This window comes from Coregonus clupeaformis, chromosome 11 (assembly GCF_020615455.1).
Source record: "Coregonus clupeaformis isolate EN_2021a chromosome 11, ASM2061545v1, whole genome shotgun sequence".
Classification (NCBI taxonomy): domain Eukaryota; kingdom Metazoa; phylum Chordata; class Actinopteri; order Salmoniformes; family Salmonidae; genus Coregonus; species Coregonus clupeaformis.
Window position 1 is genome coordinate 42179993 of NC_059202.1, and position 14034 is coordinate 42194026.

At 42.0% G+C, this 14034-nt stretch overlaps 1 protein-coding gene across 5 annotated transcripts in view; it reads left to right on the forward strand.

Moving 5' to 3' along the window:
* Window positions 1-1785: 1785 nt before the first annotated feature.
* Window positions 1786-14034, forward strand: part of LOC121555266 (membrane-associated guanylate kinase, WW and PDZ domain-containing protein 2) — a 333480-nt gene continuing 321231 nt past the window's right edge. For 3 of the 5 annotated variants that reach the window (XM_045223560.1, XM_041869071.2, XM_045223559.1), the window contains exon 1: window positions 1786-2573. In XM_045223560.1, the coding sequence (XP_045079495.1) occupies window positions 2276-2573 (298 nt within the window). In that variant the 5' untranslated portion in view covers window positions 1786-2275. The remainder of the gene's footprint in view (window positions 2574-14034) is intronic. The other 2 variants (XM_041869073.2, XM_041869076.2) reach the window with 1 other exon arrangement.

The following is a 14034-nucleotide window of genomic DNA, read 5'->3' on the forward strand; positions in this document are numbered from 1 at the left end:
AAACTTACATTTTGTATTACCATATCATTTTTGTATGTTCTCTATAGTTATGTACTTGAAAATGTATCAATTGACCAATTCGGCACATTTGGGCAGACTTGATACAAAATAGTCCAGTATTGCAATACTTCACTGGATCAATCTGAAACATTCCAAACACACTGCTGCCATCTAGTGGCCAAAATCTAAACGGTACCTAAACTGCAATATTATATTGTGGCCTTTCTCTTGCGTTTCAAAGATGATGGAACAAAAAAAAAATCAGAAAACGCATGTTTTTTTGTTTGTATTATCTTCTACCAGATCTAATGTGTTATATTCTCCTTCATTAATTTCACATTTCCACAAAGTTCAAACTGTTTCCTTTCAAATGGTATCAAGGCGATTTTTTTTTTTTTTAAGGGTCAGATCCTTAAGAGGTTAATAACTTTAAATTAAGCATATAGGGATACCTATTTCTTTGTTAACCGCTCGACATAGAATAGCCGTATGTGCACACTCCCTCAAATCGTTTGGAGAAAACATTTTATTCAGCTTTGTTCAATTCTATTCTTCATACTATAAAATAATGCCACAGAATTCTAAGCAAACCTTGTCTGCTAAATGAACAAGTATTCCACAGCCATTTGGCATAGCCAGATCAGGACCTAACATAAGGACAACCAGAGTATGCTATTCTGTTCTTCTGAAATAGACTATACTTTCTTCATATCATGCTTCTTTAGACTGTCTGTCTAAAATGAATAATGGATTTATTGTGAAGGTGTAGGCTATATTACATAGATTTATTATACTTTTTAAAATGTAGATATTCCAAAGGTCTGCATCAGTGGCTTGTAGGCTATGTGTGGATGCCAGGAGATGCTAAATGTGTTTATGTTAATTAACGGTCATTTACCGTGAGACAGTTATTTGCTTGATAATCACCGGCTGACGAAATTTCGTGACTGCCACAGCCCTAGGAGTAACTATTGTATAATGTTGTTGATCCATCCTCAGTTTTCTCCTATCACAGCCATTCAACTCTGTAACTGTTTTAAAGTCACAATTGGCCTCATGGTGAAATCCCTGAGCGTCCTTCCTCACCGGCAGTTAAGAAGGATGCCTGTATCTTTGTAGTGACTGCTGTATCTTTGTAGTGACTGGGTGAATTGATACACCATCCAAAGTGTAATTAATAACTTCACCATGCACAAAGGGATATTCAATGGCTACTTTATTTTTAGCCATCTACCAATAAGTGTCCTTCTTTGCAAGGCGTTGGAAAACCTCCCTGGTCTTTGTGGTTGAATCTGTGTTTGAAATTCACTGCTCAACTAAGGGACATTGATAATTGTAAGTGTGGGATATAAAGATGAGGTAGTCATTCAAAAATCATGTTACACTATTATTGCATACAGAGTGAGCACATTTAACTTATTATGTCACTTGTTAATTTGAATTTTTACACCAGAACTTATTTAGGCTTGCCATAACAAAGGGGTTGAATACTTATTGACTCATACTTATTCAGCTTTTCATTTAAATTCTAAAAAACATAATTCCACTTTGACATTATGGGGTGTTGTGTGTAGGCCAGTGACACACAATCTCAATTTAATCAACTTTAAATGCAGGCTGTAACACAACATATTTTTGAAAAAGACAAGGGGTGTGAATACTTTCTGCTGGCACTGTAGGCTACACTTAACTGGCTGAACACAGACCATTAGACACTCGTGGTGTGTATTGCATCTATCAGAGACAAGTCAGACGGCCGACATCAGACGCTTGTTTTTCTCTTACTGCAATAGCATAATAATACATGGAAAAAGCTTGTGGGGGAATATTTGATGCCATGTATAAGTGATGCTTGTTGCTTTAAATCTGCGTGTGCTCAATCTCAGCTGGTCTATGCGGTATGAGCAATCTGTTGGTGAAGACTAAAGAACATTCATTTGCACATCTATTTTTTTTTCCTTTCCATCCCTCCTCTCCGAACCAGAACCATTAATCTCCCCTCCTCCAGACTTCACATCCGGTTCACCCGCTAGTAGCCTATCTTCTGTGTCTTGCCTGTGTGTGTTTGTGACGGCCTGATTCTCCACCGAGCTGTACTGCAGACTCCCTGCCTGGATACGCTGCGTGCTAGACGGATACTACGCCTGGCGTGTGTCGGTGATGGAGCTACAGTCGGCGCTCTGAGCTGGTGGGAGCCGATCTGCATGACACAAAGGCCGGGATGAGACGCTAGGCTATCGAATGGGCGCCCCGGCTTGATGATACTCGCTCAACGATGTCCAAGAGCCTGAAGAAGAAAAATCACTGGACCAACAAAGTCCACGAAGCGGTCGTAACCAGGAGCATAGAAGGGGAATTTGGCTTCGAGCTGAAGGGGGGCGCGGAGATTGGGCAGTTCCCCTACTTCGGGGAGGTGAAACAAGGTAAAGAGACCCTCCAGAGCGGCAAGCTGGCCCAGGATGAGTTGCTGCTGGAGGTCAACAACACGCCCGTGGCCGGGCTCACCACCCGGGATGTTCTGGCTGTCATCAAACACTGCAAAGATCCGATCCGCTTGAAGTGTGTCAAACAAGGTGAGGAATGCCAGACATGGGGCCAAAGGTGTAAAAGCATAAACATTGAATGAGTGTGAGTGAGCCGCCGCCGCCGCCACACAGCGAAAGATAAGGAGCCATCTGTCTGGTTGTAGCCTATTTTATGTATGTCTGCTCATCAGATATAGCCTATGTTTGTGTCATCAATGGGTAGGCCTATTGTAAACTATGTCACTCAACTTGAAGGTAAAGTGTCCATAAGCATAGACAATTGTCGCATTTCCATACAGGATTTACCCCAGTGTTTTATCCAGAAGGGCGTAGGAGCGAATGACATTGTCACTATTGTTCGAGTCTCAAATCGAGTCCCAAGTTGAACTGGTCAAGTCCAAGTTGTGCATTCTCTAAGAGCAAGTAAAATATATATATATACATGCAATGACTTTAATGCTACCAGACAGACCTTTTTTAAATTATTTGGTCTACAACACATTTTGATTATGTAATAATTTTTACAACAAATTCCAAATGCAAGCTTAATAAGTAAAGTATTAATTTCAAGCAATTTTGACACACCAGAAGACCAGTAGGCCTATGCTAGTAATTGTTGCTTGATGCCCTATTGCTGGTGAGCTTGCAAAGTACATAGTAAATATTCTTGATCACCAAACTATTTTTGGAGCTGCATATTTATTTATGGCATTCCTCTCTCCCTATAATTAGACATTTGCGCTGCACCCGATCCTATAGCTGTACAGCAAATCAGCGGTCTGTTTGCTTGCTCAGTGGGTCTCAAACCTTTTGACCCAAATGTTTCGATTTTATAACGAATGCAATGCACTTCTACTCATTTTGCCATGGGGCAGAGAGATTTAAAAACATGTTTACAGCTCATTTCCCAGAAGAGTGTCAATTCACTTTTTTCCGTAGAAAGATGATGCCCATAGCTTCCCCAAGAAGTTGCACAACGATTTAAGTCAATAAGTCATCGTTTTAGTCAGTATGATATATTTGGGGTTGAAGTGGAAAATCCGAAGTGATAACTTCAGATATTTTCAGTGCCAATGCCATGTGTTTCCCTTATGATATGACATGCTAATACGTTTCAGTCTACGTTTCTTTTCAGGGCTGGGTTTTATTTCAATGTTACCACCCACCAGAATGTCCTTGTTTATTAATCAGAAAAAAAATGCAAAGTTCTTCCTCTTCTTAAATCGTGACTGAGCTGATGAATATAATAGATAATCTTTGGCTGAGCCAAAACTTTTCGCCATAGCCTACACTCGTCTGAGCCATGGAGCGAATGAAAACAGGGGGTGCGAATTTAAGTTTTAAATTTAATCACCAAATTATCATAATCCATTTAATAATTTGAAGTTTCGCTTCTTTTTTAGCTAGTCTGCATAAAAATATTTGATAAATGGTAAAACTGCGTGTGATATGATTGTATTTTGGAACCCCGCTTCCCGTTACCCAAAGATGAGTGGTTTTGACTGCGAACTTATCTATTTTTTGCTGTTTTTACATTTGGATTGGTGTTTCGTTTCATGTCCGATGCGCTCACGGTGTTGTTGTTTTTTGGGGGGTTTTGTCTCTTCACAGCAAAATCTGCAGAGCTGGGATGGTTGTATCCTCCATATATATAACATTCTATTGGTTGCAAGAATTTTGTATAATATTTTTTATTGACAAACTCAAAGATTTGAATCCTTTGTTGTTTTGTGTATCAGTTCATAAACCATGTGCCATGGAATCGGTACATTGAAAATCTCTTCCCAACTATTTTGCAATCTACAGTGGGGAGAACAAGTATTTGATACACTGCCTATTTTGCAGGTTTTCCTACTTACAAAGCATGTAGAGGTCTGTCATTTTTATCATAGGTACACTTCAACTGTGAGAGATGGAATCTAAAACAAAAATCCAGAAAATCACATTGTATGATTTTTAAGTAATTAATTTGCATTTTATTGCATGACATAAGTATTTGATACATCAGAAAAGCAGAACTTAATATTTGGTACAGAAACCTTTGTTTGCAATTACAGAGATCATACGTTTCCTGTAGGTCTTGACCAGGTTTGCACACACTGCAGCAGGGATTTTGGCCCACTCCTCCATACAGACCTTCTCCAGATCCTTCAGTTTTTGGGGCTGTCGCTGGGCAATACGGACTTTCAGCTCCCTCCAAAGATGTTATATTGGGTTCAGGTCTGGAGACTGGCTAGGCCACTCCAGGACCTTGAGATGCCTCTTACAGAGCCACTCCTTAGTTGCCCTGGCTGTGTGTTTCGGGTCGTTGTCATGCTGGAAGACCCAGCCACGACCCATTTTCAATGCTCTTACTGAGGGAAGGAGGTTGTTGGCCAAGATCTCGCTATACATGGCCCCATTCTTCCTCCCCTCAATACGGTGCAGTTGTCCTGTCCCCTTTGCAGAAAAGCATCCCCAAAGAATGATGTTTCCACCTCCATGCTTCACGGTTGGGATGGTGTTCTTGGGGTTGTACTCATCCTTCTTCCTCCAAACAAGGCGAGTGGAGTTTAGACCAAAAAGCTCTATTTTTGTCTCATCAGACCACATGACCTTCTCCCATTTCTCCTCTGGATCATCCAGATGGTCATTGGCAAACTTCAGACGGGCCTGGACATGCGCTGGCTTGAGCAGAGGGACCTTGCGTGCGCTGCAGGATTTTAATCCATGACGGCGTAGTGTGTTACTAATGGTTTTCTTTGAGACTGTGGTCCCAGCTCTCTTCAGGTCATTGACCAGGTCCTGCTGTGTAGTTCTGGGCTGATCCCTCACCTTCCTCATGATCATTGATGCCCCACGAGGTGAGATCTTGCATGGAGCCCCAGACCGAGGGTGATTGACCGTCATCTTGAACTTCTTCCATTTTCTAATAATTGCGCCAACAGTTGTTGCCTTCTCACCAAGCTGCTTGCCTACTGTCCTGTAGCCCATCCAAGCATTGTGCAGGTCTACAATTTTATCCCTGAAGTCCTTACACAGCTCTCTGGTCTTGGCCATTGTGGAGAGGTTGGAGTCTGTTTGATTGAGTGTGTGGACAGGTGTATTTTATACAGGTAACAAGTTCAAACAGGTGCAGTTAATACAGGTAATGAGTGGAGAACAGGAGGGCTTCTTAAAGAAAAACTAACAGGTCTGTGAGAGCTGGAATTCTTACTGGTTAGTAGGTGATCAAATACTTATGTCATGCAATAAAATGCAAATTAATTACTTAAAAATCATACAATGTGATTTTCTGGATTTTTGTTTTAGATTCCGTCTCTCATAGTTGAAGTGTACCTATGATAAAAATTACAGACCTCTACATGCTTTGTAAGTAGGAAAACCTGCAAAATCGGCAGTGTATCAAATACTTGTTCTCCCCACTGTACATCTGGCTCAGTAGCATCAGTTGTCCTCTTTGTGTAGAACATGCAGACTGTTTTTTTTCACATTGAGATGCAAACATGAGTCATTGAGACACTTTGTAACCTGGACCATTACAGTAGTGAGTTCTTGTGCAGCTTGTTGTTTGCTCTTTGCATGCACATATATCACTGTATCATCTGCATACATTTGAACTTCAGACCCAGTACAGACAGAAGGCAGATCATTAATGTACAGGCTGAACAGGAGGGGCCCCAGTATTGACCCTTGGGGCACGCCCACATCATAGCTAAGAGTGGGCGACAGCTCATTGCTCACTCTGACACACTGGGTTCTGCCTACAAGGTATGATTTCATCTATCTCAAGGCATCAGGGGAAAAGTTGGACTTGGACAGTTGTGATGAGAACCTCATGGTTAACAGTATCAAATGCTTTCCTTAGGTCTAGAAATAAAGCCCTACAACGCCCCCTTTGTCCATCTTGGGCTTCACATTTTCCAGAAGAAAGCAGTTGGCCGTTTCTGTGGAGTGTTTTGAACTGAAGCCAAACTGCACATAGTGTAATGTGAAGGGGCTGTTGTTGAGGTGGGCAATCAGTTGCTCTGCTACACACTTTTCAGCAACCTTCGACACCACAGGTAGTATACTAATGGGCCTGTAGTTACTCATTTCAGCAGGGTCACCTGATTTAAAGATGGCTGTTATTATGGCCGCCTTCCAGACCCTTGGAAACACCCGCTGACCGATAGATGTGTTGGTGACCTTGGTAATGGGGCCAATGAGTGACCCTGTAGTTTTTAAGAAAGGTGTAGTCCAGCCCAAACACATCTTTTGGAGTTCTTTAGTGAGCTAATCACCTTGTTCACCTCTGACTCAGAAACATTTACATTTTACATTTCAGTCATTTAGCAGACAGAAACCTCCCTTATGATGAAGACAGGTTGAGTGTCATTCACTAGCGCTGAGCCCAGTGGAGTGGTTCTATGTCAGTACCTTGACAGAGTCAACAAAGTAGGAATTGAAGGCTGTTGCTATTTCGACTGCATCCTGTGTTAGACTGTCATTCACATTGATTTCTAGTCTTTTTGCAGTGTTACTATGGTCTTTCCCTGTTAACTTTTTTAGATTCTCCCAGATCAATTTAGAATTTCCATTTGCTTCACCAATTATGTTGATAAAAAAAGAGATCATTTCAGTTAATTCCCTTAATTGCATTTTTCAAAATCATTTAATTCACTCTTAGGTATTCTGAGCTGATCAGGCTTTCTAACAGTAGAGAGGTTAAATCTGATCTTGGAAAGCTTTCTGGCTATAAGTGTCAGATTATGATCAGACAGCCCGTAACCATATTGAATGATTTAGTCACTCTTTCTGGTTTATTACTGAACACCAGATCAATCTGTGTTTTAAACAACAAGTCACCCTGGTTGGGCCTTTAACTAGCTGTGTAAGGTCAAAGGTGTTAGTGATCCGTTTGAGGGTTTTCCTACAAGACTTGTCTTCATAATTAACGTTAAAGTCTCCCATTAAGATTACCTCTTTCCCAAAATCACATTCCCTAAGCATGTTATTAAACTGATCAAAAAACAAACTTTTGGTGGAAGGTGGTCTATACGTTCCAATAAGGGTAAAATACATTTGGGGAGACAGTGTAACATTTAGGCCAATGCATTCTAGTTCACATGACCACTCAATTTGTTTACATCAGACATGTTCTTTAAATGAAATGTAAATCATCAGACCCCCTCCTCTTCCCTCAATCCTGTCTCTCCTGACAACATTGTAGCCAGGCACAATCAAAGTAGTAGATGGAGAGTTTTTATGGAGCCATGTCTCTGAAAGGTAGAGGAAGTCAAGGTTGGAGTCTGTGAGAAGATGTTGAATTTGATCACTTTTTGGAATGACACTGCAAATGTTCAAGTGCCTCCCTGGTAGTCCCTTGGGCTTAGCTCGTGGGTCCCAGATGACTCGAGAGTGATTGACACATTGAAAAAAGTAAAAATGTCTGTTTTCTGACGGCTAGGTTTAGGCCGTTTTTGTTTTGTTTTGTTTAGGGGCAGTTCGGTAGTGCAATTAACTATCCCTTATGTTTGCACTGGATGCGGGGAACTAATTAAAACAGCTTGTGTGCCAGAAGCAGAGTCGCGGATCGCGTATATCGACTTGGATATGTTTGGAGCGTCAAATTTCATCTTGGAGCCGGGTGACTCGAGAGAAATCATGGGACCATAGCACTCACCCACTTTCGCGGCGGCGATGATTAGAGGACGCGGGCATCCACTGCGGTGAGTATCGCTGGCTCTGTGATGTTAAGGCCAGGGTTGAGTTGCACATCCCAGGGGAGCAGGAGGGTAGTGAACAGGTAGTTTAGCAGTTTCCGATAGATGTTGGACTTGTGTTTGTTACTCCTAAGCGATTCAGTCGAATAGGCAGCGAGGTAGACTTGGCCATTATTCAGAACATTATGGTATGCTGTGTACTGTCCGCTCCCGTGGAACGGTGAACCAATGTGTTTTTCTGGGGTGTTGGCATTCCCCGACAGTAGATTGATTGTGTCATCCCAACAAGGACGCACTGAGATTATCAGTAGAGCAGCTACATAACTGCCAATCATGGCAATGTACTGGAGATAAAACGCATAATTGCGCTTTAAATCTTTGCATGAGTTACTTAGCTGGGGTCGGCGTACACCTGATGTTTTACATAAAATAACAGCATCTGGAGGAGAAGCGGCACCTGCCGCACCACCCTCCTGTCGGTCTCCATTGTGCAGAGAGAGCGTAATTAGATACAAGTTTATATTTTATTTATCATTATATATGTTTGTAAACTTACCATTAAAAAGTACCTTAATGACTGAGTGTCAATATAGCAATACCATGGTATTTGCACTGCTACTGAGTAAACCTCCAATTGTTCTCCACTATTCCACCCGCTAAAACCTCCCCTCATCCCAAGTTGGATTGTCGTCCAAGTGACTGGCAGACCACCCCTGTCCACTTGTATCCTAGGGCCTTTGAGAGATTGGGACCCAACCTTTAAAAAGAGCACACAGTGCCGCCCACAGAACAGAAGCAGATTAACTGCCAGAAGCATTTCCAACGCACTCACCTCAATTGCATTGTATACAGTTTTATATATATATACACACACACACAGTCCCAGTCAAAGGTTTGGACACACCTACTCATTCAAGGGTTTTTGTTTATTTTTACTATTTTCTACATTTTAGAATAATAGCAAACATCAAAGCTATGAAATAACACATATGGAATCATTTAGTAACCAAAAAAGTGTTAAATAAATAGCCATCCTTTGCCTTGAAGACAGCTTTGCACACTCTTGGCATTCTCTCATCCAGCTTCACCTGGAATGCTTTTCCAACAGTCTTGAAGGTGTCTCCACATATGCTGAGCACTTGTTGGCTGCTTTTCCTTCACTCTGCTGTCCGACTCATCCCAAACCATCTCAATTGGGTTGAGGTCAGGGGATTGTGGCGGCCAGGTCAAATGATAGTCCCACTAAGCCAAAACCAGATGGGATGGCGTATAGCTGCAGCATGCTGTGGTAGCCATCCTGGTTAAGTGTGCCTTGAATTCTTAAGTTTTAGAACACCTACTCATTCAAGGGTTTTTCTTTATTTTTACTATTTTCTACATTGTAGAATAATAGTGAAGACATCAACATTGTGAAATAACACATATGGAATCATGCATTAACCAAAAAAGTGTTAAACAAATCAAAGTATATTTTATATTTGAGATTCTTCAAATAGCCACCCTTTGCCTTGATGACAGCTCTGCACACTCTTGGCATTCTCTCAACCAGCTTCATGAGGTAGTCACCTGGAACCGCTCAACATCTACATCACATTAGTCATCTAACAGAATCCCATCCAGAGCGACCCACAGAAGCAACCAAGGTCAACGCCCTGCCCAAAGGCACATCGACAGATCTCCCATAAATTCAAAAACAGGGACCCGAACCAGCGACCCATCAGCCACCGGCCAAAGCTCCCAACCGCCAGGCCACCAGCCCTCCAAGATCCCCCCCACAGTTCCCAAGAGCTGCCTCTCAACTATCTGAGAACTCCCATAAAAGTAAGGCCAACTGAATATGTTTGAGTGCATGTATGGCACTATTTTCGTGTGTGTCCGTGTATGTGCACGTTTGTGCATTTGAATGAGAGTGTGTGTATATGCATGTGTATAAACACCTGCAACACATCAGCCTCAGGCAAACAGGCATTAGCTGTAACAACACTGCCCCTCAGTGTCATTCAAACTTACTGTTTGTTATGTTTTATTTTGACTTTATTTTTTGACTTTTATGTTTGACCGTCATTCTATCCCCCACCCACTCCCACTTGTCTCCAATTCCACATCCCAACCCTCAGCTTCCCTAAGCCCATCCCATCTATCTCTGCTGGCCACCCTCTTCGGATTTCTATGCACCATCTTTCAAATATTCTGTGATGTTTAACAAAAAAATTTAATCTATCTAATCGAATAGAATCCACAGATTGCGAGTTGAAGATAAATACTTTTACTAAGAGTATTAGTAATTGACTGACCCGGTCTCTCCAGATCTCCCAACAATACTATTTCTAGGGTCAATTTTAGATCAATGTTATGCATTTTCAGCCATTCCTGAACCTGAGACCAGAAACGGGCTACCTGAGGGCAATACCAAAACAAATGGTCTATTGATTCTGTATCCTCACACAAAATCTGCAGAAACTACGATGATTGTATGCCCCAAATATTCAACATTTTGTTGGTGGCAAGAATTCTGAACAATAATTTTAGCTGAAAAGCACAAAGTCTTGAATCTTGCGTCGTTTTATATATCAACTCGTACACACTGTACCATGGAATCGGTACATCAAAAAATCTCTTCCCAACTATTTTGCAATCTGCATGGCACACAGCTGTCAACATCCTGGTCCTCAAATGAAACTGGTATACTTTCCTATTCATGCTATTTTTATTGCTCTGACAGTTTTGATCCTTTATATTGGGCAGACAGGCCAGTTCCCTACCTCCTCCATTTTTGGGGTAATGCTTTAATCAATTGGTTGTAATCTTGGATTGAGCAGACCTTCCCATACAATTCTGATAACTCCATGAAAGACAAAACTCTACCATTCAATTTACAATATTATTTAAAAACAAAATACCCTTTTCAAACATATTTTCCATATATACAGGTATTTTATCAACCAGCACATTTGAGTTCAGCCATAATATTTGTTTTATCTTTGCAGGGGGGTGAAATTGAAATTGTAGCCTGCTCTGCAATGCTTGTTTGAAAAAGAGAGATACTTTGAAAAGAGTTTCATTTTCAATTAATCGAAAATGAGACATGGCAATCTGCACAATGGCAGAAAGGCCATTTTTAAACAATGGATGAGCTTTTCTTAGTAATCTACTTGAGAACCATTTAGGGTTCAAGTAAAACTTTTGGATAAGTGAAGCTTTTAGAGAGAGGTTTAGTGCTTATAGATTGAATAATCTCAACCCACCCACTTCATATTCATTATATAGATAGGCACCCTTTATCCCTTTGTCTGGTTTAGCATCCCAGATAAACCAACATATTTTTTGCTCATGATTTGAAAAACGAATCCTCAGGAGTAGGCAGCACCATAAGTAAGTGATTAAACTGATATATGACTAAGGAGTTAATCAGTGTAGTTTTTCCATAATTAGATATGTATTTACCTCTCCATGGTTGCAGGATTTTGTCTATTTTTACAAGTTTCCTTTTGAAATTCATTGTGGAGAGCTCATTTTATATGTTTTGTGAAATGAATACCAAGCATATCTACTTTACTTTACCGTCAGCCCATTTTATAGGTAAACTGCAGGGAAATGTAACAGTTGTATTTTTTAAAGATCCAATACGTAACATTGTACACTTATTATAATTAGGTTTTAGTCCAGAGAGTCCAGAAAAGTTATCTTCAATAAGACATTGCAGGGATCTAGCTTGCGGACTTAATATAAAACTTGAGTCACTGGCATACATGGACACCTTTGTTTTTAAGCCTCTAATGTTGTTATTTGATCTGATTTTAATAGCTAGTATTTTGATGGCCATTACGAATTGTTTAACTCCCCTTGATAATTCAAAACTCTCTGAGAAGTAGCTGGTACAGTGGCTTGCGAAAGTATTCACCCCCCTTGGCATTTTTCTTATTTTGTTGCGATGTGAGCAAGACCTTTAAACTGTTCAACATTCACAAGGCCGCAGGGCCAGACGGATTACCAGGACGTGTACTCGGAGCATGCACGGACCAACTGGCAAGTGTCTAAACTGACATTTTCACCTCTCCCTGACTGAGACTGTAATACCTACATGTTTCAAGCAGACCACCATAGTCCCTGTGCCCAAGAACGCGAAGGTAACCTGCTTAAATGACTACTGCCCCGTAGCACTCACGCTGGTAGCCTTGAAGTGCGTTGAAAGGCTGGTCATGGCTCACATCAACACCATCATCCCGGAAACACTAGACCCACTCCAATTTGCATACCGCCCCAACAGATCCACAGATGATGCAATCTCAATCGCACTCCACACTGCCCTTTCCCAACAGGACAAATGGAACACCTATGTGAGAATACTGTTCATTGACTACAGCTCAGTGTTCAACACCATAGTGCCCACAAAGCTCATTACTAAGCTAAGGACCCTTGGACTAAACACCTCCCTCTGCAACTGGATCCTAGACTTCCTGACGGGCCACGCCCAAGTGGTAAGGGTAGACTACAACACATCTGCAACCCTGATCCTCAACATGGGAGCCACTCAGGGGTGCGTGCTTAGTGCCCTCCTGTGCTCCTTGTTCACCCACGACTGCGTGGCCAAGCACAACTCCAACACCATCATTATGTTTGCTGATGACAGAACGGTGGTAGGCCTGATCCCCGACAACGATGAGACAGCCTATAGGAAGGAGATCAGACACCTGGCAGTGTGGTGCCTGGACAACAACCTCTCCCTCAACGTGAGCAAGACAATGGAGATGATCGTGGACTACAGGAAAAGGAGGGCAGACCATGCCCCCATTCACATGGATGGGGCTGTAGTGGAGCTGATCCAGAGTTTCAAGTTCCTTGGTGTCCACATCACCAACAAGCTATCATAGTCCAAACACACCAAGACAGTTGTGAAGAGGGCATGACAACGCCTTTTACCCCTCAGCAGACTGAAAAGATTTGGCAAAGAGTTCTACAGCTGCACCATCGAGAGCATCCTGACCGGTTGCATCACCGCCTGGTATGGCAACTGCTCGGCATTCGACCATAAGGTGCTACAGAGGGTAGTGCGTACGGCCCAGTACATCACTGGGGCCAAGTTTCCTGCCATCCAGGACCTACAGTGCATTCTGAAAGTTTTCAGACCCCTTGACTTTTTCCACATTTTTTTACGTTATCGCCTAATTCTAAAATGGATTAAATTGTATTTTTTTCTCTCATCAATCTACACACAATACCCCATAATGACAAAGCAAAAACAGTTATTTTTTAATTTTTTTCAAATGTATAAAAAATTAAACACATCACATTTACGTAAGTATTCAGACCCTTTACTCAGTACTTTGTTGAAGCACCTTTGGCAGCGATTACAGCCTCGAGTCTTCTTGGGTATGACGCTACAAGCTTGGCACACCTGTATTTGGGGAGTTTCTCCCATTCTTCTCTGCATATATTCTCAAGCTCTGTCAGGTTGGATGGGAGCGTCGCTGCACAGCTATTTTCAGGGCTCTCCAGAAATGTTAGATCAGGTTCAAGTCCGGGCTCTGGCTGGGCCACTCAAGGACATTCAGAGACTTGTCCCGAAGCCACTCCTGCACTGTCTTGGCTGTGTGCTTAGGGTCATTGTCCTGTTGGAAGACGAACCGTCAGACCCAGTCTAAGGTCATGAGCGCTCTGGAGCAGGTTTTCATCAAGGATCTCGCTGTACTTTGCTCCGTTCATCTTTCCCTCGATCCTGACTGGTCTCCCAGTCCCTGCCACTCAAAAACATCCCCACAGCATGATGCTGCCACCACCATGCTTCACTATAGGGATGTTGCCAGGCTTCCTCCAGATGTGACGCT